The sequence below is a fragment of the Oculina patagonica genome, chromosome 6, assembly GCF_052425735.1.
Source record: "Oculina patagonica isolate OP01 chromosome 6, crgOcupat, whole genome shotgun sequence".
NCBI lineage: Eukaryota > Metazoa > Cnidaria > Anthozoa > Scleractinia > Oculinidae > Oculina > Oculina patagonica.
The window spans coordinates 12,993,134-13,019,251 of NC_135763.1; the positions used below are offsets into that span (position 1 = coordinate 12,993,134).

General features: G+C 39.6%; 2 protein-coding genes and 1 pseudogene across 4 annotated transcripts; all 3 read right to left on the reverse strand.

Moving 5' to 3' along the window:
- Positions 1-3,655: 3,655 nt before the first annotated feature.
- Positions 3,656-4,738, reverse strand: LOC144658648 (uncharacterized). The gene has a single exon (XM_078519109.1). The coding sequence runs from the start codon at positions 4,687-4,689 to the stop codon at positions 3,892-3,894; it is 798 nt and encodes a 265-aa protein (XP_078375235.1). The 5' UTR covers positions 4,690-4,738; the 3' UTR covers positions 3,656-3,891.
- A 273-nt stretch (positions 4,739-5,011) lies between these two features.
- Positions 5,012-13,152, reverse strand: LOC144657333 (uncharacterized; annotated as a pseudogene). Its single transcript, XR_013571508.1, has 4 exons — positions 12,791-13,152; positions 11,521-12,177; positions 10,535-11,083; positions 5,012-5,857 (listed from the first exon to the last, which is right to left on the reverse strand). The product of XR_013571508.1 is annotated as an uncharacterized LOC144657333 (transcript).
- A 3,788-nt stretch (positions 13,153-16,940) lies between these two features.
- On the reverse strand, positions 16,941-23,485 carry LOC144657336 (uncharacterized). 2 transcript variants are annotated; one of them, XM_078517675.1, is made up of 4 exons: positions 23,208-23,485; positions 21,348-21,992; positions 20,437-20,982; positions 16,941-18,998 (listed from the first exon to the last, which is right to left on the reverse strand). In XM_078517675.1, the coding sequence occupies exons 1-4, from the start codon at positions 23,404-23,406 to the stop codon at positions 18,373-18,375; spliced, it is 2,016 nt and encodes a 671-aa protein (XP_078373801.1). In that variant the 5' UTR covers positions 23,407-23,485; the 3' UTR covers positions 16,941-18,372. The 2 variants fall into 2 exon arrangements, with proteins under 2 accessions (XP_078373801.1, XP_078373800.1); XM_078517674.1 differs by having other exon boundaries at positions 21,348-21,995.
- Positions 23,486-26,118: the final 2,633 nt, after the last annotated feature.

Genomic DNA, 26,118 nt, shown 5'->3' on the forward strand with positions numbered 1-26,118 from the left:
TGGTGGAAATTTGACCTCCCTGGTCCCTGGTGAATATCTGAAAAATCCCTGGTCAATTTTATTTCTCCCTGGTGAAGAATTTTGTTTACCTGGTCAGGAAAAATCAACCAAAATCTTTCTGCTGGCTTTAATAAACAGAAGAAAACGACGCGCGGCAAAAAGATATTTAATAATTGACTATAACTTGATGTAAATATAGCAAAAGGTAATTGTTAACTTTTTTCTATTGTTTTTGTCGCTTGTTCCGTTGTCAAGCACATCACTGAAGAGACAAAACAGATCTGTTTCCTTTTCTGTATGTAATACGAGCTTGTCAGTGAATGATTCAGAGTGATTTGAACAGCGCGCGCGGCCCAAAACAAATGTGTGGAAGTATTTTTGACCCGGCTTTCTACAGCGTTTTATCGAATAACTACGCAGAGGATAATCAGCTTGACCGAAATAATTCTTGGTGAGTATTAAACGGCCTTTTTTCGTCGATTTAGTAGCCTTGAGCAGTTTGAGAGGCGTTTGATGTAAAAAAAATATCGTGTTAAACTTTGCAGCCCGCCAGCACAATGTGATGTAAAAAATACGCAAGTTATTCAAGTACATTCAAGATCATTCAAGTGGCGTATGACGGTAAATTTTAATTATGCTGCCTCAAATTGTAAGTACTGTCTAAATATTACTTTGTGTAGCTTTCGCCTGCATGAAACTATTGATGCCGATGACTGCAGTCATTAAAACGTATTTGTAATTGCTCGCTTAATCCGAAAAAAGAGACAATTTATTCGACCTGTAAAAGATATAAGCAAACGGTTTTCTATTTTGATGTCTTTATGCTATAACCTACTGAAAATGGATCAACGAATAAGGGCCGGCATTTTTAACATTTTGCAATTTTAATGGTAAACGGACCGTTTAAATTTAGGCGCGCCCGTGCGAGACAACCTCTGGATCTGTCTCCTGGTGCTAGGCTAGGCTCTTTTGATAATAAATATTTATGTCATTTACCTTCTGGAAAAGTAATTAAACTTGTAGTCAGATTAGCAGGGCTTGAGAGACGTTCAAATTAGGGACTAGGGAGTGGAAAAAAAAGATCCCGCGAAACGTTCTCCCAATTTGTTTTTGAAACATATCGAATATCTGTCTGAATATCCTTCAACACGCGGTTTAAGAATTTAAGTCGTAAATGTATGTTTTGGTGGTGTAATCCGTCAAGCGCAAGGTTGGTTGCCTGGTGAAGCGCGTTCCCCTTCCAAAAATAAGGAGCTTTGATTTTAACTGAAAAGGACTAGAAATAATCGTGTTTTTTAAGTTTACTTTAAGCTGCCTAGTAGCCTATGAAACTCCCTTCAAAACGTACAAAATGTGATTTCGGCCTGTCTAATTTTCAAAATTTCCCGGGGAGGCATGCCCCCTGGACCCCCAGTAGTAGCTTACATCTTCGGCATTCACACGGTTGCATCTTTCAGTTCTTTGGCGCTCTGAAGAACCGTCGTTTTAAATCCTGCCTACAGGCCTGCTAAGAACTGTAAAAGTAACATGCATCTAAAGGAATCATTTTAAGGCGACAACGTCAGTCCATCGCCTTATATCATAAGGCGGTCGGCGGAATTTGTTCTTCTATTCGTCATCGCTTCTGCATGCATTGCGTGCCGTGTATGATCTCTGATGGACAAAAACGTGCGAGAATTTCAGAGGATTTCAGGAATATAACACGACTGCTTCAAGTCCAAGTGCAAACTGACAGTGTCAATAGTATGATTATACTCATTGGCTCATTGTGACAATGATTTGCTAAATTTGACCCATTGCGGATCTAGTGGCTGTAATGCACTGTTCGATACAAAGAACGCTCGGGGATCGCAAAACGGCCCGTTTGCCGTATAACGCGAAAGCCTAAAAGGACTTGTTATAAGAGAAATTAAGTCCGATGCCTTTATTCGATTCTGTTTTTCCTTTGCCACTTTTCTCCGTCTAAGAGCAGGATACAAAGAGTATATTACTTCAGTTGTTTACGTACAATGCGAAAAAACGACGGTGTCATCTACAGCCGTTAGGCGACATCGGTGCGGAAAATTGTGCACGATTACCCCGCTAAGTTTATTGCATACAAAAAGTAAGTAATCAACCTGGTGGATTTTTTACTTCCCTGGTCGATTTTGGTTGAAAACCTGGTGGAAAATAAGGTGTCACCAGGTCTGTTACAGAGGGGTGTATTGTACTCAGTTTGAAGTGTCTTTTCTCAAGGTTGAGAAAATATTTAGTGTTTTTTTCACCTTCATTGTACCATTTAATTTTACATCTCAAGATTGCCCCTTGGGTACGCACTTTGATTATCTCTTCTAGTTCGCTTTTGAATAACTCAAGTTGTTGTGTTTTATTTGTTTTTTGCGTTTCGCTGACGGCAGCCGGCTGTTCCAGTTCTTTCTCTAGTAAGGCAATTTTTTCCTCTAGCTCATGCTGTTTATTCAAAGTTTTGCGCTTTTTGGCGGCAGCGAAGCTAAGGGATTTTTCCCGAGTTTTAAGTTTAATCATATCCCAAAGAAGCGCAGGGTTTATGGACTCATCGTTTTCGTATTCATTCTGTGTTTCACGGATAGTTAACCTTATCAAATCAATGTAGTCCTTATCGGCCAGAAGTGATGTGTTGAGTTTCCAAAAACCAGGCCCTCTTGGATTTGAGTGAAGAGATATATTTAATGTGATCATTGAGTGGTCTGTCTTAAAGCCCGGTAGAATGTTTGCAGAGATAATGCTGCACAGAAAACTTTGACTTGTTAAGAAGAAGTCTAATCTACAGTGGACAGAAGGCTGTGTTTGTCGCCAAGTATACCTTCTTTCTTCGGGGTTCAATATTCTCCAGGCATCAACAAGATCGAAGTTATCGCATATCTCATGAATGGTTTTTTGCGCGTTGTGATGTGTTTTGGGCAGGCCCCCTTTTTTATCTTTCTCTACATCAAGAACGAGATTGAAATCGCCTCCAATGATTATTTCTTCTCCTTCGAAATCTTGAAGGTGATCAAAGAGATTTTTAAAGAAAGCAGGATCATCATCGTTTGGGGCGTAAATGTTTGCTAGGGTTATGCTTTTTCCATTTGTTTTTAAGTCACACAAGATAAAGCGTCCTGAATCATCGGTATAGGTTTTTTTGATTTGAAGATCGAAGTTGTTATTAAAAAGAATGCTTACACCAGCTTTTTTGCTGGAGAAGGAGCTGAAAAGGCTTTTGTATCCCCATTCAGTAGCCCATAGGTGTGAATTTTCTTGCGAACAATGTACTTCTTGCAGCATGTAGATCGAATATTTTTTAGATCTGAGCCAATTAAAAGTTTCTCTTCTTTTAGCGTTATTCCCAAGGCCCCGTACATTGAGAGAAGCTACACGGTGATTGTATTGTTATCTATATTGTGTTGAAATAAAAGGTGATATAATCGATATCTGCACTATTTGATTATTTGACAATAAAAGCGTTATGAACAGAACACATACGACCTTGTTTTGCATACTGCTCAGAAATCGTATTTTTAAGCTTTGAAAGTAGAAATTGTATACTAAATATCTAGAAATATTTTGGCGAAGTACTTTGTATATCTGTGCATACTGGAGTCGACAAAAAAGTGTTGCAATAATACGAAAAGCATAATACGTTGGTGGCACGAAAAAACACAAAAAATTACACATAAACATACTAAAGCGCGTGAAGTTAGGCAAATAATCAACAAATAAAGCATAAACAAAACTATAAAAAATCCTAATCAGTTTGGGTTAAGCGACTAGCGGGTCCGAATGGTGAAAATCGGATCGAGTAAGTATTGTCGGACAGCTAAGCCGCCCGCCACCTGTAGCATAGAGATTTATATATAAAGAAAGTAAGGTACGAGGTATAATTATTAAACACAGTTACTCATCTGCTTCGTCAGCTGCATCTAGACGTTTGCCGGGAGGCCAGAATTTGCCGTTTACAAACAGTTTGTCGGGCTGGCTCTTGCTGAAAGATGCTCTCATGCCCTGTCGTCGTGCTTCTTTGAAAACTGCCATTTGATCTTTCCGTCGCTTAATGATTTCCAGTGGAAGATCACGGAACATTTGGAAGTCAGTATCTTCTAGTCGTCGCCCTAAAGAAAAAATTTCCTCCACATCTTTATATCGAAGAAATCTGGCAATGATTGGACGTGAAGCTGTGTCGCTATTCCGACGGGTTGTGAGGCGGTGTACACGTTGAATTTCAACGTTGCGGGCGTTGCGGTAGCCGAGATCTTGTTCCAAAAAATTTCTGAGCACTTCTTCGGTGTCTTCTTCACGTGCTTCTGGGATATTGAAATATTTGATGTTTTCTCTCCTGGAATAGGCTTCAAGGTAGAGGTTCTTTGAGACGATGTCGTTCATTTTGGCAGTGATCTTCCTTTCGCTCTCAATCAGAGAGGCTATTTTTTCATTCTGCTCCTCTATCTTCTTCTTAAGCTCGTCTTGACGTTCCTTGCACTTATCGCCGTTGAAAGTACAGGACTTCTTTAATTCTGCTATATCGCTCTTGGTCGTTGCTTCAAATTCTTCGAGCTTGGCTGTTCTTGCCTTGAGATTTGCCAAATTGGTCTCTATATTTCTGACGGAACTTTCAATTGAATCAAGTTTGCTCAGTCTCGCTATTATGGAGTTCAGTTGTTCTCCAATGAGTTCAATTTTGTTGAGAGCATCCATGATTTCGTCGTTTGCCTCGTGTTCGCTGCTTGTGCTTTCGTCTATTGCTTCTGCAAGATCTCTGGATTTTTTCGCTTCATGCAGGGGCGACGTCTCGTCTCCAGAACTTGTAGACGATCTGTTTCTGCGTTTTCTGATAAGATTTGACAATTTTTCGGCCATGAAAAGCTTTTGGAAGGCGGACGGCTTTAAGCGCGCTCCTACTCCGCCATCACTCGGCTTTAATTTTTTAATTTTCACTTTAATTTTATTAAAATACTCAAACTCTTAGAATTGATAAAATACACTGTCTCGGAAAAAAATCCAGGAGACTTACGATGAACAGTCTACCTTGACTTAAGTTACAATTTCAAAACAAAATTGTTTGTAAAGAGCAAGGTTCTTTTAAAATATACGATTTCAAACATTCTGATCCGTACAAATTAATGAAACAACTGACAGCTGTTTGTGCTCTAACTGATTGATGAACTTGATGAGCGGTGATCAGTGACATGTTGGTATTTACGCCACTAACAGGATTAAACCTGTTACTGGTATTCTTTTTACGATGACGGCCTCAGTTTCATTTCAGTGAATTTGAGGGAAAGATGACCTCTGAAGTGCTGCCACACGGCACCTCGGTTATCACTTTTGTCTCCCAGGTATTGTCCGTTTAGATTGGAGTGGTGACAACTATTGTACCACCAGGCGCCAGTATAACGTACAGCACAATTGCGACTGCTATATCTTTCATTATCTCTGTCCTTTGTACTAAACGCCATGTTATTATGATATGCTAACGAATCTCCCGCTGTCCCTGAATATGAACCCGCTTCAAGTCGATACTTCGCCTGCTCATCACCAATGTTGAACTTGCCATATTTGGCATACGCTTTGCCTCCGCTCCAGTCCTCCAGCTCTACTCGTAGAGAGCTGGGTCTAGAGGCCGTCAGTCGGTGAATCTTTTCGTTTCCTAACCAGAACTCAGCAGTCAGCTGACCAAAGCCTGCTTTGTAGTCGTTCCATCCCCGATAGAAGTCTACCGAGCCATCCTGTCTTCGCTGAAACACTGTCCAGCCTCCACCGTCAGTGCGCATGTCACAGTAGACATTAAAGTGTCCTCTACCGTCTGGGTTGACAGAGTACACTCCACTCTGAGTGTGACCTGATTTTAGTAAGTCTGAACAATCTGAAAATAAACAACAACAGAAAACAGCTGTTAACTATATCCTAAAAGAACTGTTCAGGCTTAACGTAAGTTTGTGGGGCTGCTTTTCAAAGGTACAGAATCAATGATGTAGCATCAGAGAAATTTTAATTATTTTTTTTTTAACTACATAATTTTTTTTTTCATATCTTGCTAAAGTGCTCTGTGGTAGAGTACTTGCACTTTAATATGGCCCTCTACTCTTTCTCTTCTCTCGTCGCAGGAAAGAAGCTTCGTACTCACAGATTAGCAATACGAAAAATTAGAAACAGAAAATAGTTTGACAATCCCAACTAAGGGACGGCTGACCATTTGGTTATTAACACCAGCATAGCAGAGTAGCCTTAGCAGCAGAGCACATGGGACTGCTGCCGTATTTCAGTTACAGCCAGTAGTTAGAATTAAGGGTTTGAACCCAGGAAGTTCGGATTTCGAGAATAATTTTGAAGTATCTCTAGTGCCGGTTAAAAGAATCAAAGAGCTCTTCGAGCCACGACTGAATTTTTTTCACCAAGTTTAAAAGTTTAGTTTTCATTCCTTGAAAATATATGAGCAGCAGGTGATTCAAACATTTCTTTGATGCACATAATGTTAAACAGATAAACGGCGGAATGTCTATTACATTGATATAAGATATTTTCGTCTCTCGTGACTTAGTATGTCTGATTAGATCTGATTGAGTTCGAATCCCAGAGGAGACAGTTTTTTTCTTTCTTTAACCAGTAGCACTAAAATGGTTTGTTTATATCGCTCCGTAGGTATGGATTGCAGAATAATTCACATGTAAGCCGTAAATAAATATATCAGAACATATAGACTGATTCAGGTACAAATGTAATTGTCCTGTTACATCTGAAAAACTTTTCCTTTTCTTACGAACAAGCAGCCACGCACTCGATTTTAGCCAACGCTCTGGTTCTAGATAGATCCATCGTTAATGAAGCTTATGTGAAACCCGATTAAGTTTTCGAATGCTCTTTCATGTACAACGCTAGCTCGAAAGATAGACACGAAAGTCATCGTTTGATGTGTAATGGCTCTCAATGTTCACTTTCTTGGCGTTCGATTACTTAATTCTGCACGTAATTGTCAGCCATATTTTGTTTCTTTGCTTCTGGGTTTTCTTGTAAACCCCTTTAAATTTAGAAGACCGCCTTGCTTTATACGGCCGCCTTGCTACACTATTTCTGACAAGTATATCTGCTGGTCAGCGGAGTTGCAATGAGAAGTTTACAGATGATGGACCGACCAACGAGTGCCATTGGGCTACCCACTATACTCCTGAATTAAAAATTCAATCGTAATCAAAGGCTCTTCGAGCAACCTCATGGTAATTCGATAAAGTGCCGACCTTCGCACGTGACACGAGATGACGTGACACGAAACAAAAACGTGCTGTGGATGTCGTGTTAACTAAAACACGTCACACGGCAAGCGCAATAATACTTTTTATAATTTAAGCGTAACTGCATGTAGCTTATAGCTGCCATCAATAATGTCACAATCTCACTTAATTTGCCTTTGAATGTTTTCTTGCGTCAATGGGTCATTGAAAGGTTTTTTTCAAATAAGCGTTCAAACATGTCACTTTGGTTGCCTTTGAATGTTTAATTTTTCCATGGAAGTTGCGGCATTGATGGTCCGTGCTCTCAGGTTTCGTAGCGCGATTTCTATTTTTTCACCACAAAATATTTTAGTGTAACCTTTGATCCTTAGGACTGATTAATCACATTGCGAAAGGGTAAGCAAAGACCGCTTGGACGTGTAAATATTTACGAATACTCTGTGGTCTGTATGTATGAAGTATTTATTTTTGTGTAAGTCAGGTGTTTGACTCGAAGGGGGGAACAAGTTGTACAATTTACCCAGAACATGTTGAATATTTTTTTTGAGTTTATTTTGGGAATCGAAACGTAAATTGCAAGCACAGCAACAATGTGTCAAGGCACGGGATATATGTCAACGCGCCAGGGGAATCAACTTGTGCAGTTAGATTGCTCTATTTATATTTCGAAAAGCTTGTCGGTCGACGCTAAACGGAGAAATACAGCGGGATGGCCTTAGTCTACATTTTATTAGCGTGAAGTGGACCATATTTTATTGAACATTTGGAACAAAATAAATATTTAGATGCGTTAGCAGGCCTTTATGCTTTATCCAGCCAGACATGTTGTTTAAAGCAAAAGATGACGTGGTGAAGGAAATTCATGTCACGCACACTCCGTGACTCACACAAACATGACTTGTGTGTTTCTGAAGTGACTGCCTTTGTAAAGATTTTTTAGTGTTAGTTTGTTGGAAGGTGTTTTTAGCAGCATGAATAACAGCCAATCATACTTATTCTGTAAGATGTAAATAGGTAGCGCTGTTGTCTCTAGTTGAGCCGAAACTTGATAGTTTTGTTTTTCCTTTTAAACTCCAAGTTCACTCCTTGACTGGTCCGTGATAGACACTACGGACATAGTGTAGTGTCAATAAATTCATATTTCATTCCATTGAAAATAAACATTTCTTCAAGTTTTGTGTGATTAAAGTGTAATTTAATATTTTCTTATTAAATTAAAGGGCATTTTTACACTGTAATGACATCGCACCTGTCATTTTACTTTAATTTATTTTCTGTATCTACATCCATACTTAAATCAATAACAGACCAAAAATCTACTCCGCAAAGAGACGAACAGCAGCACGTCTTAGAACGAAAAAATATCCTTTGACATTTGCGTGTATAACAGCACTCCTCAGCACTTCAATACGAAAAACATGTCCTTTGTCATGTGCGCGTGTATAACAGCACTTCTCGGCACTTCGATACGAAAAGCATTTGCCTTGTCGTGTCACATTTACCGAACAGCTTCCGAACGATTGGTGAAACCTTAAAGTGCATTTATATATCCTGCTTGTTTTGTACAAAAATACAACAGAGGAAGGAACGCTTAGTACCTTTTCTCCAGGATGGTAAAGTTGCATTCTTCCTGCGCCTGATCGATTCTCCGTTGTCCAAAGAGGGTCCTGAAGGGGTAAAATGGGAACTGGGATTTGCTCATTTTGACTGGGATTTGCCTATTGTTTCACTGGGAAAATGGGATTTAGGTCACTGGGACTGGGATACAGAAACTAAAAATGGGAATGGGAAGCATGTCAGTACATGACTAAACCTGCATATTTTACGCTCTGCAATATTGTTTAAGTCCGGCATAGAATAGTTAAAACGCTGAAAACTCTGAAACAAAACCTCTGCACTGCACGAGTGTCCTCAAGTGGCGATCAATTTCCGTGTAAGTGATAAAGTTACTCAGCAGAACAGCTATGGAGCATGGGCGCAAATGGAATATTCAAAAGAAGTTATAGTAAGTTGTTGTCAGTCAGGGTAGTGGTAGGTAAGCGATAAAAACTTGATAGCTTTAGTTAAAGCTACTAAAAATTTCTAATTCTCTACATGACAAGTGAACAAATGAAACTTTAGTGATGATCTCAATAGTATTTGTGATAATAACTTGCAGAAATAAAAACATGCTTTTGGATAGTCCAGTCCCTACACTATCCCTTATGCGCCCTATAAAGGGGTAAAACCCAGGAGCAAGAGGAGAGAGTTCAGGATAACCTGTATGTGCACGCTCAAAATAAACCAATCAAAAACGACAGAGAAGTGTAGCATTTCTTACATGCAGTGTGCACTCTAGGGTAATAATAGCTTGCTAAAATGAAAAATTCAGCTGTGCAACTAAAGTGCGCAATCTGCAAGAAAAATTGTCGTAACCTTTGTCTAAAGTCATAATTTAAAGAATAGGTACTAAATCTACAAATACTAAATTTTTGAATTTATCATCTCTACGCGTGCACGTCCAAAGGTTCTGTGGAATATGGTTTGGTTTCCCCCCTTAAAAGGGGGGGGGGGGGTGGGAGAGGGCGGGACGACGGATTTCTGAGCATGCACATGCAAGTTATTTCTGGGCTGGCACTCCTGCGCCTGGGTTAATCCCCTATATAGGGCACCGAAGGGAAAGTTTAGGGAGTGTACTACATTTAAAACTGACATAATGCGCTTGAGACCAGATTTTCCTTGCACTGGGAATGTCACTGCTGGGACTGGGATTTAGACAAAAAATAGGCTTGGAAATGGGATTTGGGCAAACTTTGGGCTGGGAAATGGGATTTGGTACCCCCCTTCAGGACCCTCTCCAAATGAACTGATCTTTCTGATCAAACAGGTTCAACAACCTTTGCTTTGAAGCCCATTTCTTTCCACTTGAGTATTTTCCGGAACATTTCCTCTTCGTTTGTAAGGTCTACAAAGGTGTATTTAGATCGAGGATGAAGCGAAAGGAACGAAAAACCACCTTTGAGAATTTCGGCCCGACATGCCATTTTGAATGTTCATCTCTGCACTCAAGCAAACATCTGGCCTCTATCCCACTCCCCAGATATATGAACAGAACACAAGGGCGGGGAGGCAGGGGAAAACCGGACCTTTCTGTCAGCACGTTTACCGTTTAATGCATGAATTAATTGCGGTTTTATATCGGAATGGAGTGAGTGAGTGAGCCCATGAGTGAAATAAATCGTCATTTTTAATACCTCATTACCATTCGGTAAAAATGTAGTACGCAGGCTTTCAGCCCAGTCTAGTTCTCTTTTTGACTCTTTCACTTTCTCCACACCATTTCGGTTTTCTAACTTCAACATAACTTATCGTCTCGACATCAAACACTCCAGCACTTGTAGCCACACAGATATAGTTCCCAGCATCCTCTTCTTTCAAATCTCTTATGATAAGAGCATTGCTTGTCCTGTGACTCCTCCCCACGGGCAGTGCTGCTCCTTGTCTTTTCCAACTGATGATTGGACGTGGAACACCGGTAGCGCTGCAGTTTAACGTCAAAGTGTCGCCAGATAAAGCAATCACCTTTCCAGGTGGCGTGACGGTGAACTTGGGAAGTGAAATCACAACTAGAAGAGTTTTCCTTTCAACATTTCCTAAAAGGTTCACTGCTGAGCAGAAGTAAAAGTCAGAATCTACTTAACGGACATCTGAAATGTGTAAATCAGTGTTGTTATACTGCGCCCTCCCCTGGGGTAACTGACCAGACGACTTCCTCCAGGTCACCACTGGTGCCGGGTATCCGGTCACGTGACAGGTTGGTAGAGTGACGTTACTTCCTTCAATGACGTGATAAGGTCCCGGATGTAGGGAAACAGGAGGATGAACTGCAATAAAGTGAATATAATTTAGCTCGATATTCATATTGCTGGAACTATCTTTCAGATATCATTATGATTTCAAAAGAAGCAGAAAGCACAACACGTATTTTGAAAGAAGTGTTTCGTTTGATGGAGTAAACTAAAATAATAGAGAGAATTAAAAAAGCTCAGATGTTAGTTGCTACTATTTGAGCATTGTTTATAAACAGTAAAGCTCCTTTTTACTGACACAATTTCTTTCCAGTTTAAATTTCTTTCCATGACTTTCATGTTAATAATTCACTCATGACATTAAATGGAATCAATTCCCAGTTAGCAGCTACGAAATATTATCCTCAGGAAGTCAGTGTCTCCTGTTTGTCGCGCCTGGCCTGTGACATCCATTAACAGAAAATATTTCATTAGTTTAGTTATTTACGTGATTATAATTACCAGAATCTTACCATTTACTGTTAATTGCACCACTTCCCGTGAATTTCCTAGGATGTTTGTTGCTGAACACTGATACACGCCAGAGTCATTTCCGGTCACGTTCTTTAACTGCAACTTTCCTCCTGAAACCGCTGACTGAATGATTCCTGACTGATTGTCCAGTTTACTCCATACTACCGCAGGCTCAGAATTACCGCTAGCTGAACAATGAAATGAGGCTGATCCACCTTCATTCACTGTCAGCGTCACAGGAGAAACAACAACAGCAGGAGATGATATCGATTCACCAGGTTCTCCTTTATTTCCCGGCATGCCTGCGGGTCCCATGTCTCCTTTCTCACCCTTGGTTCCAGTCTCTCCCTTTAATCCCACAGGTCCCACAATGCCTTGCTTGCCGCTCTTTCCTGGCGATCCCATAATGCCTTTATCTCCTTTGTTTCCAGATCTTCCTTTTTGTCCTCTTCGTCCCCGGGCTCCTTTGTGTCCTCTTGGTCCAGGTGGGCCGGGAGGGCCTGGGGGACCTGACGAGCACCTGACATCCTTGGAGGGACAGAGATGTGATCTCCACTCTGACAAAAGTTTGTTCATTGTTTCTGCTGTGCTTTTAGCTTCCGTCCCGTTCTTAGTTGAATCGACTTGACGTTCGTTTCTTCGGAGTTTTTGAGTTTCTACCAACAAAATGACATGTTTTTATAAACAAATTTCTACTAACAAAAGCAATCGAGAAAGCTGTTACTTTTCCAAATGTGTCTTAAAAAAGGTTTTACTCGTTATTAAACAAAATACCACTTGCTTTAGAAGAAACCTTTGAATGTCAGGAGAAAAACCGAATAAAACCTCTAAAACGCGTTTTTGCCAAACTCCGCAAAGCTCAAGAAAATGTTAAACACATAAGATGACTGAACTCGAGTATATGGACACTTTTAATGCCAAACTCCGAAGTGTTCAAATGTTTGTCAGTGAACTTTTATTTAAAAAGTCTTCGTCACAAATCGACTTCAAGTTCCGTCGCGTCGAATTTTGAACCTTATCATTAAGTCAGTCGTTCATAACATTATTTTCTTCTGAAATTTCGTGCGTTTCATCAGAAACTTGACCTGCTAACCTCCATTGTGTTTGCCACAAAACACAGGAAGCAGGGAGAACACGCAAAGGCAAGATCACTAAGTATTCTTTGTTTAATTAAACTCTTTACTCGGTTATACATCTCTCTCAGGACCAATTTAGGACTGAAAGACATAAAATAATTTCTAGCTTGTATTTTTCTAAAGATCAACTTACCAGGAGCATTATTGATTATCTTTATGTCTGCGTCGTCTGACAGAGGCTTGGCCTCCGCAGCGTTTTCAAGAGCGCTGATTCTCTCCTTTTGCTCGTTCATCTCCAATTCGACTCGAATAAACCCGACGCAGTGAAACACAATAGACAAAACGGAAATGATGGACGCGAAAGAAGGCATACTTTGCTTTTGGACGGCCATTTCGGTCGAGGATTTGAACAATCTGCAATTCCGCCTACAAGGTTACGGCACTTCAGCTGGTTACGTGATACCAAAATCACGAGTGTGGTCTGAAATGTGCCAAATTGTCTACTTTTTATATATCAAAAGATCAAATTTGTTTGGGATTATGGCCCGATTTGAAATGCTACTGGTTTTAATTCTGACATGTGAGTAAGTGTCAAAAGAATAGGAATTTTCTGGAAAAAAAGGAAGTTGTCGGCTTTTCCGGAGTACAGTGGGACGTAACTGAGAGTGCAACTAGTCAACAGGAATTTTGTTCCGCTGTTGAAAAATCAATTCTTTGACTATTGTTGCTTTTTATTTTTATTTTTTGGGTTTGATAAAACATGCAAGGTAAGCTTTGAGCAAAAAACCGCACTCTTTGCGTAGAATGCGCGGTTTTTTTTCTCAGAACGGCAATTCCAAACTCACTCATCAGGGAAACAAAGTTCAAATCCGTCTTGGCGCGTTCTCAAATTCGGTGCTTTTGAAATTTATACCTTTAATATTCTTTGTTCCCCAAAGTCAGGATTTCCCGTGTTGCTGAAGCCTTGTGATAAAACCGAACCAGATTTATCTGTTGATAGTACTCTCCTTTTACACTGAGAGATTCAACATAATACTGCTTGACGTTACAGTCGAACCCCTGTTATATTAAAGCGGCCAGTTCCGCAAATTCCGGAAAGTACTTCCAGTATAAATGAAACCGTGTTTAGCGGCCACCTTGTGGATTCGTCTGTTGTTTTGACCTCTATTAAGCGGCCATCAAGAATTAAATTCACGTACCGTAATGATTCGATTTAGCGCCCGGGGCGCTTATTTACTTTTGGCACCTCAAGGGAGGCCGCTCATTCGAGACAGGGCGCTTATTTAATTTTTTGAGAAACAACCAAATGTTCAAAACAAAACTTTAATAATAGTAAAATAACTAACAATAACAGAAACTGTAACAGTAACAAATTGTTGAAAGTTCAGTTACTTTTAAAAGAATTGTTCATTTTAGCAGTAAATATATACATGTACGGTATGGTGAATGTTCATGAGATTATCTATTCGACGTTTAATGACTTCAGTTGGGGCAGTTATCCATAATAAGGGCACTTATTATAAGAATGGCGCTTATAAGAATGGGGGCGCTTATTAGAATGGGGGCGCTTATTGGAATAGGGGCGCTTATTGATAAAAACACATTCGAAGGGGGGGGGCGCTTATTCGGAAGAGGGCGCTTATTGGAAGGAGGGCGCTAAATCGAATCATTACGGTAGTTTAGCGCTGTTTTCAACAACCTCAACTATGACAGATAAGAGTCTGAAATAGGAAGTGACGACTGAAAAAAACAATCAAACACGCTTATTATGGTCTGTTGTGATCCCAGACGCACTACTGATTGTTCGCGCATTCACGCATCACGCAAACTTCGTGTAAAATGCGCACAGTTTTGGCAAGTCACGCGTTACGTATAACTACCTTTCCTACCTGATACGTTGGCTTCAGGATCAAGATCTTTGAGCTCAAGCCCTGGCCTGGTTGTTGTGTTGTGTTTTGGGAAAGACACTGAGGATTTTCACTTTTAACCCTCGGACGTACAAGCAAATTCATACCCCCATCATCGTGGAAAGGGTTGGGGGGGGGGGGGGGAGTGGATGGAACTCCTCCCCAGAGTTTTCGTTTTATTAAGGCGTAGCGAAGTTATTTTGCACTGAGTGAAAAGCCCGTAGCGAACTCTACAAGATGACAATTTTTTGTTGGCTGTGACGTCATTATAGCCGCCATTTTGGATCTGCCATCTTGGATTTCACTATTTTTCTTAGAAAGTCAGAAAATAACGGAAATTGATGAAAAATCAATCGAGAATGCATATTAAATGCAAAAATAATCAAATCCTTCAATTCTGTTTAAAAAAAAAAATGAAAAAATAAAGAAAAATGCTAAAAATGACGAATTTTGGCAAGACCTGCCTGTAATTATGACGTTGCCATGCAACGTCAAATATCATGGACACATGATTGACATATCAAAATTTCCGCAACAGATGAATGAACAGCTAATAAAATTCGAAAAAACCTTAAGGGGAGAGGGGCATTCTTCCCCCCCCCCCCTCCCCTTTGTACGTCCGAGGGTTAACTACCTCCATGGACGCCTTGTAGAAGATCCCTTACAAACCCTTGTAATTCGGCGCCATTTTGACGGGAGGACTTTCTCGGAGACAGAAGAAACGAGTCTTCTTTCTCGGATCAGTGGATCGGCGTTTTATTCTTCATCTCTGAACTCAACTGTACAGCTACAGGCAACTAACTATTACTGAAACTGAAAGCTGAAGCTTAACTTCGCTCATATCGCGTCCACGTCTTTAGCTATGATTGGTTAATGTCCATTCTTTTGTAATTCACAAAGGTGCTTATACAAACAGTGGTGTGTCTCAGAATTTCTCCCTTGCGATAGAAAGAAGCTCTGCACAAGCTGGTTCAACGATCTTGGACTGTATACTTTCGTTTAAATTGACTTTATTCTTCACACTTCAACGTTACACGTTCCGTTCTACGATCTAACTTACTTAAGATTACAAATGCTGCGTTTATTAGCTACGAATAGCCACACCCGTATACGCAAGTCCGGTGTGGTGAAATAATACCATTACGTTTCAGTTTTGCTAATCACGTTCCCTACACGCTCTATAATACTTTATGGATATTATCGTGATTGATTCCCCACCACGTGGGTTCGTTCCAAAACCACAACACTAATCCTCACATGAGGTTTTACTACAAATTAACTGATTAAGTACATCATTGCTCGTCAAAGTTCGATTTACTTATTATGTGTCACAGTGTTTCCTTTACATTCTACAGATTTCTTGTAGCCCTAGCGAAACAATGGCTTACTTTAATAAACTACTAAAGATATTACGAAACGAGAAAATTTAATTATGAGCGTATAAAATGCTCTTCGACATGGTGTCTTTGATACTCAATTCTGTATTTCAAATTAAGAGTAAAAACTAAGGTCGTGTTCTATTTGTATCAATCGTTTTCGGTTGGTTTGGTTGGACAACGTTTTCAAATGGCATCAAAACTGTAGGTTAAAACGGTTGATTTGGTTACGTTTCCCTCGTCAATGTCAACCGAATTTAAACGGTCTTACCCAATAGAACAAAAAAAAAAAACACTCAACCAATCCAGCCAACCGGAAACTGTGGATCTCAACAAATAGAACACGGGACGAACGGTTATTTACATTTTCAACTGAAAACGGTTGGAAAAGTGTTCCAACCGTCACAAAACTGATGTTTCTTTTAGTTTCGACAACTACAAGTGCTTGCCAATTTAACATTATTGCTGAGTTTAAAAACACTCGTAACAAAAGTTAAGTTACAATAGTCATCGGAAATGCAAGCAAAAGTTGTTTACGACAAGTGGAGGAAAAGAAAATTACAGTCGAACCTCGGCTAACGGACACTTTCCTTATATGCACTTCTCATCTCAATTAACACAAACATTACAGCATTCAAACATTGCAGTTTTAGCTTTAATTTCTACAAGCTACCTCTCCTAGTTGGACACTTTTATTTAGTCCCAATGGTGTTCCAGTACGGGAGGTTCCACTGCACTTCGATTTGGTTTCAATGATAGTTGGTTAACACTAAATAAGTAATTACATTCGAAGAATATTTTCTGGTACTACACAACTTTAAAACTTTAAATTAACGCAAAACGTTAATTCAGTACTTAAGCTTTTTAGAATGGCAAAGAATCTTTTTTTGTCTACAAAACAATTCAATTTTTAAACACTGTATTTAAGTACCAACTTCTAAACCTATTTCATTAAAACAATTAAACTTGATTTCTCTGCAAAAAAATCCGAGATACTCGCGGTGAACAGTGTTGAAGCAGAAACGACGGGGATTAGCAGCAACCACTTCAACACTCCATGTTCTGCCAACTTGCTTTTATTAGGTCTCACAAACTGTTCTGGTCAGCAACTTTTACAACTCTGAACGTTAGATCTTGCTCGCGTGCTTATAAAGGCGCCAAACTTGAGCTGTCAATCAGCTGCCAAATACACTAAACTTAGAAATGTAGGCTTACGTAAGTCCATGCGCAGTAGGTTCTATATCCAAGTGCGGCTGCGTCGCACGCCACCTTGGCCACGAACCTTCGAAAAAGTTTCTTCGTAAGATATGAATTCTTTCCTAAATTTTAGTACAATGAAAGGCAAGTTTGGCCCAAATAAGATCGCTCGAGCATGATAGAGTTTACAAGAAAGATATTTACAGGATAAAAGTTAAGAATAACACTAAGATTTTCAATTAATGTTGTTGTCGAAATTCAAGGACAACTTAGGTGTTACAAGAAATTGCTTGCGTAAGTCAAGTTTCGTGGGCGTAACTCTTCGGTAGAAATTATCCATATCATTATCGGTACGTGAGTTGAGCACAAACATGTTATTGCGGCATCTCGCTTTTAGGTTCTGCACCTTTGTGCGAAGTGTGAACGAATACATAAGTAATTAAACATTACCACTTAAAACATCCGAGAAGTCAGCAAAACGAGTAAGGTTTGACAGAAAAATTAGACAGAATTTTACTAGTGTATAATAGAATCTAGCGAGACTATTTTCAAAAAATGCGGTTTCAAAAAGTAGTTCCTGAATTTTATCTTATTGTTTTCATTGACACCCGTGTGTACACAATCGACTTTCGTAGCTAACACAGCCGGAAAATAGAAAATATTCAAAAACAGCAATGATGTCCAAATAGCATGTTTGAGCCCAAATCAATCGACAAAGATAGTTTATAAGTTATATTTAAGGTATACAATTAAAAACAACTAAGTTACATCGGTTATTTTCCTTGTAGTAAATATTTTAGTAATAGATACATATTTGATGTAAGAACTGGTTCCTTGGAAACGTTACATCTGTTTGTACAATGGCAAGGTTACAAGAATATAACAATTGATCAGTCATATCTAGAAAGCAAGTCGCACAGTTTTTATGTCCATAATTCCTAAACTATTTCAATATTATGTTTTGAACGGCCCAACACCTAACTTCTAACATTAAAAATACTTTTTACTCAATTGAACACACGAATAAGTATCAAAAGAGAATCTCTATCTTGCTTGCATTTTTATTGTTTTACAACAGACTACCGTGACTAAAGTAACAATTTCAAAACAAAATTGTTTGTAAAGAGCAATGTTCTTTTAAAATGCTCGATTACAAACGTTCTGATTCGTACAAATAAATGAAACAACTGACAACTGTTTGTGCTCTAACTGATTGATAAACTTGATGAGCGGTGATCAGTGACATGTTGGCATTTTCGTCACTAACAGGATTAAACCTGTTACTGGTATTCTTTTTACGATAACGGCCTCAGTTTCATTTCAGTGAATTTTAGAGAAAGAGAACTTCTGAAGTGCTGCCACGTGGCTCCTCGGCTGTCACGTTTGTCTCCCAGGTATTGTCCGTTTAGATTGGAGGCGTAACAATCGTTGTACCACCAGGCGCCAGTATATGATACAGCGCAGTTGTTACTGCTCCATCTGTCATTATCTCTGTCTTTAGTAGTGAACGCCATGTTATTATGCTGTGCTAACGAATCTCCCGCTGTCCCTGAATATGAACCCACTTCAAGTCGATACAGCGCCTGCTCATCACCAATGTTGAACTTGCCATATTTGGCATACGCTTTACCCCCGCTCCAGTCCTCCAGCTCCACTCGTAGAGAGCTGAGTCTAGAGGCCGTCAGTCGGTGGATGTTGTCATTTCCTAACCAGAACTCAGCAGTCAGCTGACCAAAGCCTGCTTTGTAGTCGTTCCATCCCCGATAGAAGTCTACCGAGCCATCCTGTCTTCGCTGAAACACTGTCCAGCCTCCACCGTCAGTGCGCATGTCACAGTAGACATTAAAGTGTCCTCTACCGTCTGGGTTGACAGAATACACTCCACTCTGAGTGTGACCTGATTTTAGTAAGTCTGAACAATCTGAAAAAAAAAAACAACAACAGAAAACAGCTGTTAGCTATATCCTAAAAGAACTGTTCAGTCTTAACGTAAGTTTGTGGGGCTGCTTTTCAAAGGTACAGAATCAATGATGTAGCATCAGAGAAATTTTAATTATTTTTTTTTTAACTACACAATTTTTTTTCGTATCTTGCTAAAGTGCTCTGTGGTAGAGTACTTGCACTTTAATATGGCCCTCTACTCTTTCTCTTCTCTCGTCGCAGGAAAGAAGCTTCGTACTCACAGATTAGCAATACGAAAAATTAGAAACAGAAAATAGTTTTGATAATCCCAACTAAGGGACGTTTGACCATTTGGTTATTAACACCAGCATAGCAGAGTAGGTTTAGCAACAGAGCACATGGGACTGCTGCCGTATTTCAGTTACAGCCAGTAGTTAGAATTAAGGGTTTGAACCCAGGACGTTCGGATTTCGAGAATAACTTTGAAACAATCGCAATGCTCATGAATAGTATCGCTTGTGCCGATGGAAAGAATCAAAGAGCTCTTCGAGCCACGACTGAATTTTTTTTTTCACCAAGTTCAAAAGTTTAGTTTTCATTTCTTGAAAATATATGAGCAGCAGGTGATTCAAACATTTCTTTGATGCACATAATGTTAAACAGATAAACAGCGGAATGTCTATTACATTGATATAATATATTTTCGTCTCTCGTGACTTAGTATGTCTGATTAGATCTGATTGAGTTCGAATCCCAGAGGAGACAGTTTTTTTTCTTTTTTTAACCCGTAGCACTAAAATGGTTTGTTTATATCGCTCCGTAGGTATGGATTGCAGAATAATTTACATGTAAGCCGTAAATAAATATATCAGAACATATAGACTGATTCAGTTACAAATGTAATTGTGCTGTTACATCTGAAAAACTTTTCACTTTCTTACGAACAAGCAGCCACGCACTCGATTTTAGCCAACGCTCTGGTTTCTAGATAGATCCATCGTTAATAAAGCTTATGTGAAACCCGATTTAGTTTTCGAATGCTCCTTCATGTACGACGCTAGCTCGAAAGATAGACACGAAAGTCATCGATCGATTAATGCTGATTAATGGCTCTCAATGTTCACTTTCTTGGCGGTCGATTACTTAATTCTGCACGTAATTGTCAGCCATATTTTGTTTCTTTGCTTCTGGGTTTTCTTGTAAACCCCTTTAAATTTAGAAGCGCCGCCAAGCTTTATACGGCCGCCTTGCTACACTATTTCTACAAGTATATCTGCTGGTCAGCGGAGTTGCAATGAGAAGTTTACAAATGATGGACCGACCAACGAGTGCCATTGGGCTACCCACTATACTGCTGAATTAAAAATTCAGTCGTAAAAAATGTAGTACGCAGGCTTTCAGCCCAGTCTAAGTCTCTTTTTGACTCTTTCACTTTCTCCACTCCATTAATAACTAACCTCTCGGTTTTCTAACTTCAACATAACTTATCGTCTCGATAGCAAACACCCCTGCACTTGTAGCCACACAAATATAGTTCCCAGCATCCTCTTCTTTGAAATCTCTTATGACAAGCGCATCGTTTGTTCTGTGACTCCTCCCCACGGGCAGTGCTGCTCCTTGTCTTTTCCAGCTGATGACTGGACGTGGATCACCGGTAGCGCTGCAGTTTAACGTCAAAGTGTCGCCAGTAGCAGCAGAAACTTTTCCAGGTGGTTTAACGGTGAATTTAGGAAGTGAAATCACAACTAAAAGAGTTTGTCTTTCAACACTCCCTAAAACGTTCACTGCTGAACAGAAGTATGCGTCAGAGTCAACTTTACGGACATCTGAAATTTGTAAATCAGTGTTGTTATACTGCGCCCTCCCCTGGGGTAACTGACCAGACAACTTCCTCCAGGTGACCACTGGTGCCGGGTATCCGGTCAAATGACAAGTTGGCAAAGTGACGTTGCTTCCTTCAATGACGTGATAAGGTCCAGGATGAAGAGAAACACGAGGGTGAACTGCAACCAAGTGAATATTATTTTAGCACGATATTCAGGAAATTAGTTTCAGGTGTCAATTTAGTCTCAGAAGGAACAAACAACCCACTCCGCATTTTAAAATTACTTTTTAATTTGTTGGAGCAAACTAAACTAAAATAAAGTTTTAATAGACATAGCTTAAATTTGACTTGCCCTTAATTGCTTTTTCAAGCTCTGTATATTGACGTAATTTGTTTCTAGTGTTTTTCTTTCTATAAGTTCTAATACTTCGCTCATGGTACGTTTGCAGCTGTAGAATAATAATTATTTTGTTAGAAAATCATTCATTTTGCAACAATGTACACTTAATTCAGAAAAATTATTATCAATTCCTAGAAGCTTACCATTTACTGTTAATCGCACCACTTCTCGTGAATTCCCCAGGATGTTTGTTGCTGAACACTGATACACGCCAGAGTCATTTCCGGTCACCTTCTTTAGCTGCAACTTTCCTCCTGAAACCGCTGACTGAATGATTTCAGACTGATTGTCCAGTTTACTCCACACTACTGCAGGCTCAGGATTACCACTGGTTGAACACTGAAACGAGGCTGATCCACCTTCGTTCACTGTCAACGTCACAGGAGAAACAACAACAGCAGGAGATGATATCGATTCACCAGGTTCTCCTTTACTTCCCGGCATGCCTGCGGGGCCTACGTTTCCTTTTTCACCTTTGGTTCCAGTCTCGCCCTTTAATCCTGCAGGTCCCATAATTCCTTGCTTGCCGCTCTTTCCAGGCGATCCCATAATGCCTTTATCTCCTTTATTTCCAGTTCTTCCTTTCTGTCCTCTTCGTCCCCGGGCTCCTTTGTCTCCTCTTGGTCCAGGTGGGCCGGGAGGGCCTGGAGGACCTGGTGAGCACGTGACGCTTTTTGACTGACAGAGTTGCGATTTCAAGTCTGATAAAAGTTCCTTTGTAATTTTAGCTTCTGATGCGTTCTTAGTTGAGTCAACTTGACGTCTGTTTCGTTGAAGGTTTTGAATTTCTTCTACAAAAGGAAAAGTTTTTTTTTTATGTAATGGACTGATTTTTACTGTCATATGTAAAGGAGCAAGCTGTTTCTTTCCCAGATTAGTGTCTTTGAAAAAAATTAAACTCGTCAGTCACAGAATGGCCTGCGTTGCAGACGAATTTTACCGGGTTTAGTTCGTCTGCAACGCAGGCTAGTAACAGAAAAGAGAACAGTATTTATTTTGAAGTGACCTTTGTACGTCAGTTGACACAGAAATAAACAGAGGAAAACAGAATTAAATTCTCAGAAACAACTGATGTTACGTTTCATGTTAACACTTTTCATAATTTCGAGAGACTACATTCCGAAGTCAATTTCCATTTGTAGGCCCGTAGGCCCGGGCCTACAAATTTTTCAGCTGACTGTTTTTTCAAATGTACAGTAGAAAAAGAAAATTCAAGGTGATGCACTTTCAAGATGAAATAGAAAGCAACTATTAACATATCTTAGCATAATACATCACGCAACTCTCCTATCCTAGCCTGATGAAATCAAGGCCTATCTAGCAAGTGCAAACTGTGGAGCCTTCTGGCTTAGGGCACAGACAAACGCACAACAGCATCTGTTGTTGAAGGAAAGTGCATCTATTTATGAACCGGCAAAAATTGGGTCAATTTTTTGTTATGTCATGTCAGACCTTAGAAGCTGTCGAAATACACACAGAATCACCAAAAACTCGGTAGGAGAAAGTATATGGTCTTGATCGCAAACCCCTCCCCGGTGGACCTAACCCCCCTGTCCCCCCCCCTCCCAAAAAAAATCCCTAGCGATTGACCAGGCCTAAAATTCTTTAATAAGGTGGCTACGCCCCTGGATAGGCCTGGAAGTATCTTACATCTATGTAATGAACTCAGATGTAGAAAATCTATATATGTCACAAACCGACTTCTAGTTTCGTCGCGCTGATTTTTTTTTTTTTTTATCATTAGCTCAGTCATGGTTGAAGGTAATTTCGTTCGTAGCATTATTGTCTTCTGAAATTGTCTTCAATTAGTTAAAAGAAGTTGACCTGCTAACCTCTTGTTTGTTTGCCAAAACACACAGGAAGCAAAGAAAACACGCAAAGGCTCGGCTACAATATGGATCTATGCGTTATATTTATTCTTTTCTCTGTTATATATTTCTATCAGAAACTAGTCGTGATAGAATCATAAAAATACAGTAACTTCTATTAAAAGACTAACTCACCAGGAGCATTGTTGATTATCTTTATGTCTGCGTCGTCTGACAGCGGCTTGGCCTCCGCAGTGTTTTCAAGAGCGCTGATTCTCTCCTTTTGCTCGTTCATCTCCAATTCGACTCGAATAAACCCGATGCAGTAAAACACAATAGACAAAACAGAAATGATGGACGCGAAGGAAGGCAAAGTCTGCTTTTGGACAGCCATTTCGGTCGAGGATTTGAACAATCTGCAATTCCTCCAGGTTTAGCTCTTCAGCCCGATACGTGATACCAAAATCACAAGTGTGGGCTGTAATGTCCCAAATTGTTTGCTATTTATATACCAAAAGATCAAATTTGTTTAGAGTTATGACCCGATTTGAAATGCTATTAGTTTTAATTCTGACATGTGAGTAAGTGTCAAAAGAATAGGAATTTTCTGGAAAAAAGAAAGTTGTCGGCTTTTCCGGAGTACAGTGGGACGTGACTAGAGTGCAGCTAGTCAACAGGAATTTCGTTCCGCTGTTGTAAAATCAATTCTTTAACAATATTCGCTTTTAATTTTTAGTTTTTTGGGTTGGATAAAACATGCAAGGTAGTTTTTAAGCAAGAAATAACTTCTACGTAGAAAGTTTTTTTTTTCAGAATGGCAATTCAAAACTCACACATCAGGGAAACAAAGTTCAAATCCGTCTTGGCACATTCTCAAATTCGGTGCTTTTGAAATCTATACCTTAAATATTCTTTGTTCACCAAGGTCAGGCTTCCCGTGCTCCTGAAGCCTTGTGATAAAACAAGCCACTTTTATGTGTTGATAGTTGTTTCGTCGGAAATGATAAGACAAGAATCAAATAATAACTTTTTGTGAGATCAAATCACTTATGACGTAACAAACCTCTAATTTCTCTAATTAATAAGATCTGAACTACATTTCGCCTAGCCACGAACCGAATAGAGACGCCAATGGCATTGATCATCGTGACAATAAACGAAACTTAACTACAGTCTATTTGAAGCCTTGGTAAAGCACGCGACTGGGCGAAACATTCGAAGTCCATTCGAAGTCCAAAAGCTTCGAACTGATTTGATGGCACCACACGCCAAAGACGAGTGAAACACCTCGAACAGAAGATGGCACCAAACGCCAATGACCCGAGATTTACGGCACGAATTGAAGCCAGAACCGATCTTCTAAGACAGAGAAGAAAACTGCGACAATCAATTTTAGCCAGAAAAGATGATGAAACAGTGGAACGTCTCCTGGGACAACTAGCAGACCACTGGGGAACATTTGAGGACAAACATTATGAATATGCGACTCATCTCACGGATGAAGAATTTGATTTACTAGAGAATGGAAAGGAGAAGTTGGACAAACTTATAATTGAAGCGTTGACTGATGCGCGCAACTACATAGATGAGAAGACAATGCCGATCATGAACGCGCGCGCGATGGAACACCAAGGTCTATTGATTCCGCTTGAAAAGGAACGCTCCACGAATTCGATTTGCGAGATTCCTAAAAATGGTTATTATACAGAGGTTACCGCATCGCATACCACACATGCAGCTCTGCCAGATGAAATGGAATATGAGAAGGTTGGAAACATCCACTTAGAAAATATTGAAAGCTTGCATGATCAGAAACAATGCGAAAAGGAAGACTCGAAAAACACCGAAAAATATTTACAAGAAATTCCTAAGTACGATAATGCAAGAGAAGTTACAGAAGAAGTAATTGCCACAGAAAGAAACAAAAAAGAAATGACTTTAATTTCAATGGAAAATGAGAAAGAGAAGATTATCCCGAAGAATACACTAGTAGAAACCGACAAACAGCCTAAAGAGAAAATGAAAGAGGTATTGCCTTTACCACACGAGAAAGATGACATAAAATACAGCAATATCATGAAAGGATGCGCACAAGAAGACAGCTTTATGAGAAAAGATGGATCATTCAACGATACATTCAGTAAAGGTTTAAGATCTGAATTCATGAAGAAAACCTCAAAGAGCATGAGCATGAGAGTCCATCGAACTAAACGCATCACGGGATTCAAGAGGAAGATTCCAACAATATTCAAAGAATGTATGGTATTCAGATTCATGGGAAAATGCACACGAAGAAAACGAAACAGAGTAACGATGATGTACAGTTATGAAACGCCGAGAACAAAACGAGGTCGTCCACCAGAATAAAAACGAACTGCTTAAACAAAAGGGAAACTTTAACTCCTCAGATTATTAAAACAATTAGGAACAGTACGACAATGAGTTGAATATGGTATTTACTATTAGAACCTATTTTCTGGCATACATTTCAAATCGCATATTTACGAGACAAAACTGATGCATTACACACTTTCGAGGCGAGGCGGAGTGTTTCGTCGGAAATGATAAGACAAGAATCAAATAATAACTTTTTGTGAGATCAAATCACTTATGACGTAACAAACCTCTAATTTCTCTAATTAATAAGATCTGAACTACATTTCGCCTAGCCACGAACCGAATAGAGACGCCAATGGCATTGATCATCGTGACAATAAACGAAACTGAACTACAGTCTATTTGAAGCCTTGGTAAAGCACGCGACTGGGCGAAACAATAGTACTTTATAACTTTTATACTGAGAGATTCAACGTAATACTGCTTGACGTTACAGTAGAAGTTCTATTACATTGAAGCGGCCAGTTATCAAAGCCCCGAAAGTACTTCCATTTTTTAAAAATGAAACCCATTTTAATTGTTTTTACCTCTATTAAGCGGTCATCAATAATTTATTTCACGTAGTCAAACAGCCTTATTATCGTCTGTTGTGATTCCAGACTCCCAGGCGCACTACTGATTGTTTGCGCATTCATGCATCACGCAAACTTCACGTAAAACGCGAGTCACGCGTTACGTATAACTACCTTTTCTCCCTGATACGCTGGCT

Bases quoted from the DNA above. Each gene is read 5' to 3' on its own strand.
- LOC144657336 (XM_078517674.1), bottom strand. From the start codon at position 23,406: ATGGCTGTCCAAAAGCAGACTTTGCCTTCCTTCGCGTCCATCATTTCT. The intron at 21,996-23,207 runs GTGAGTTAGTCT...TTCCTTTTGTAG, and splicing joins GATAATCAACAATGCTCCTG to AAGAAATTCAAAACCTTCAA. The intron at 18,999-20,436 runs GTTAGTTATTAA...TTTTTTTTTCAG, and splicing joins TGAAGTTAGAAAACCGAGAG to ATTGTTCAGACTTACTAAAA.
- LOC144658648 (XM_078519109.1), bottom strand. From the start codon at position 4,689: ATGGATGCTCTCAACAAAATTGAACTCATTGGAGAACAACTGAACTCC.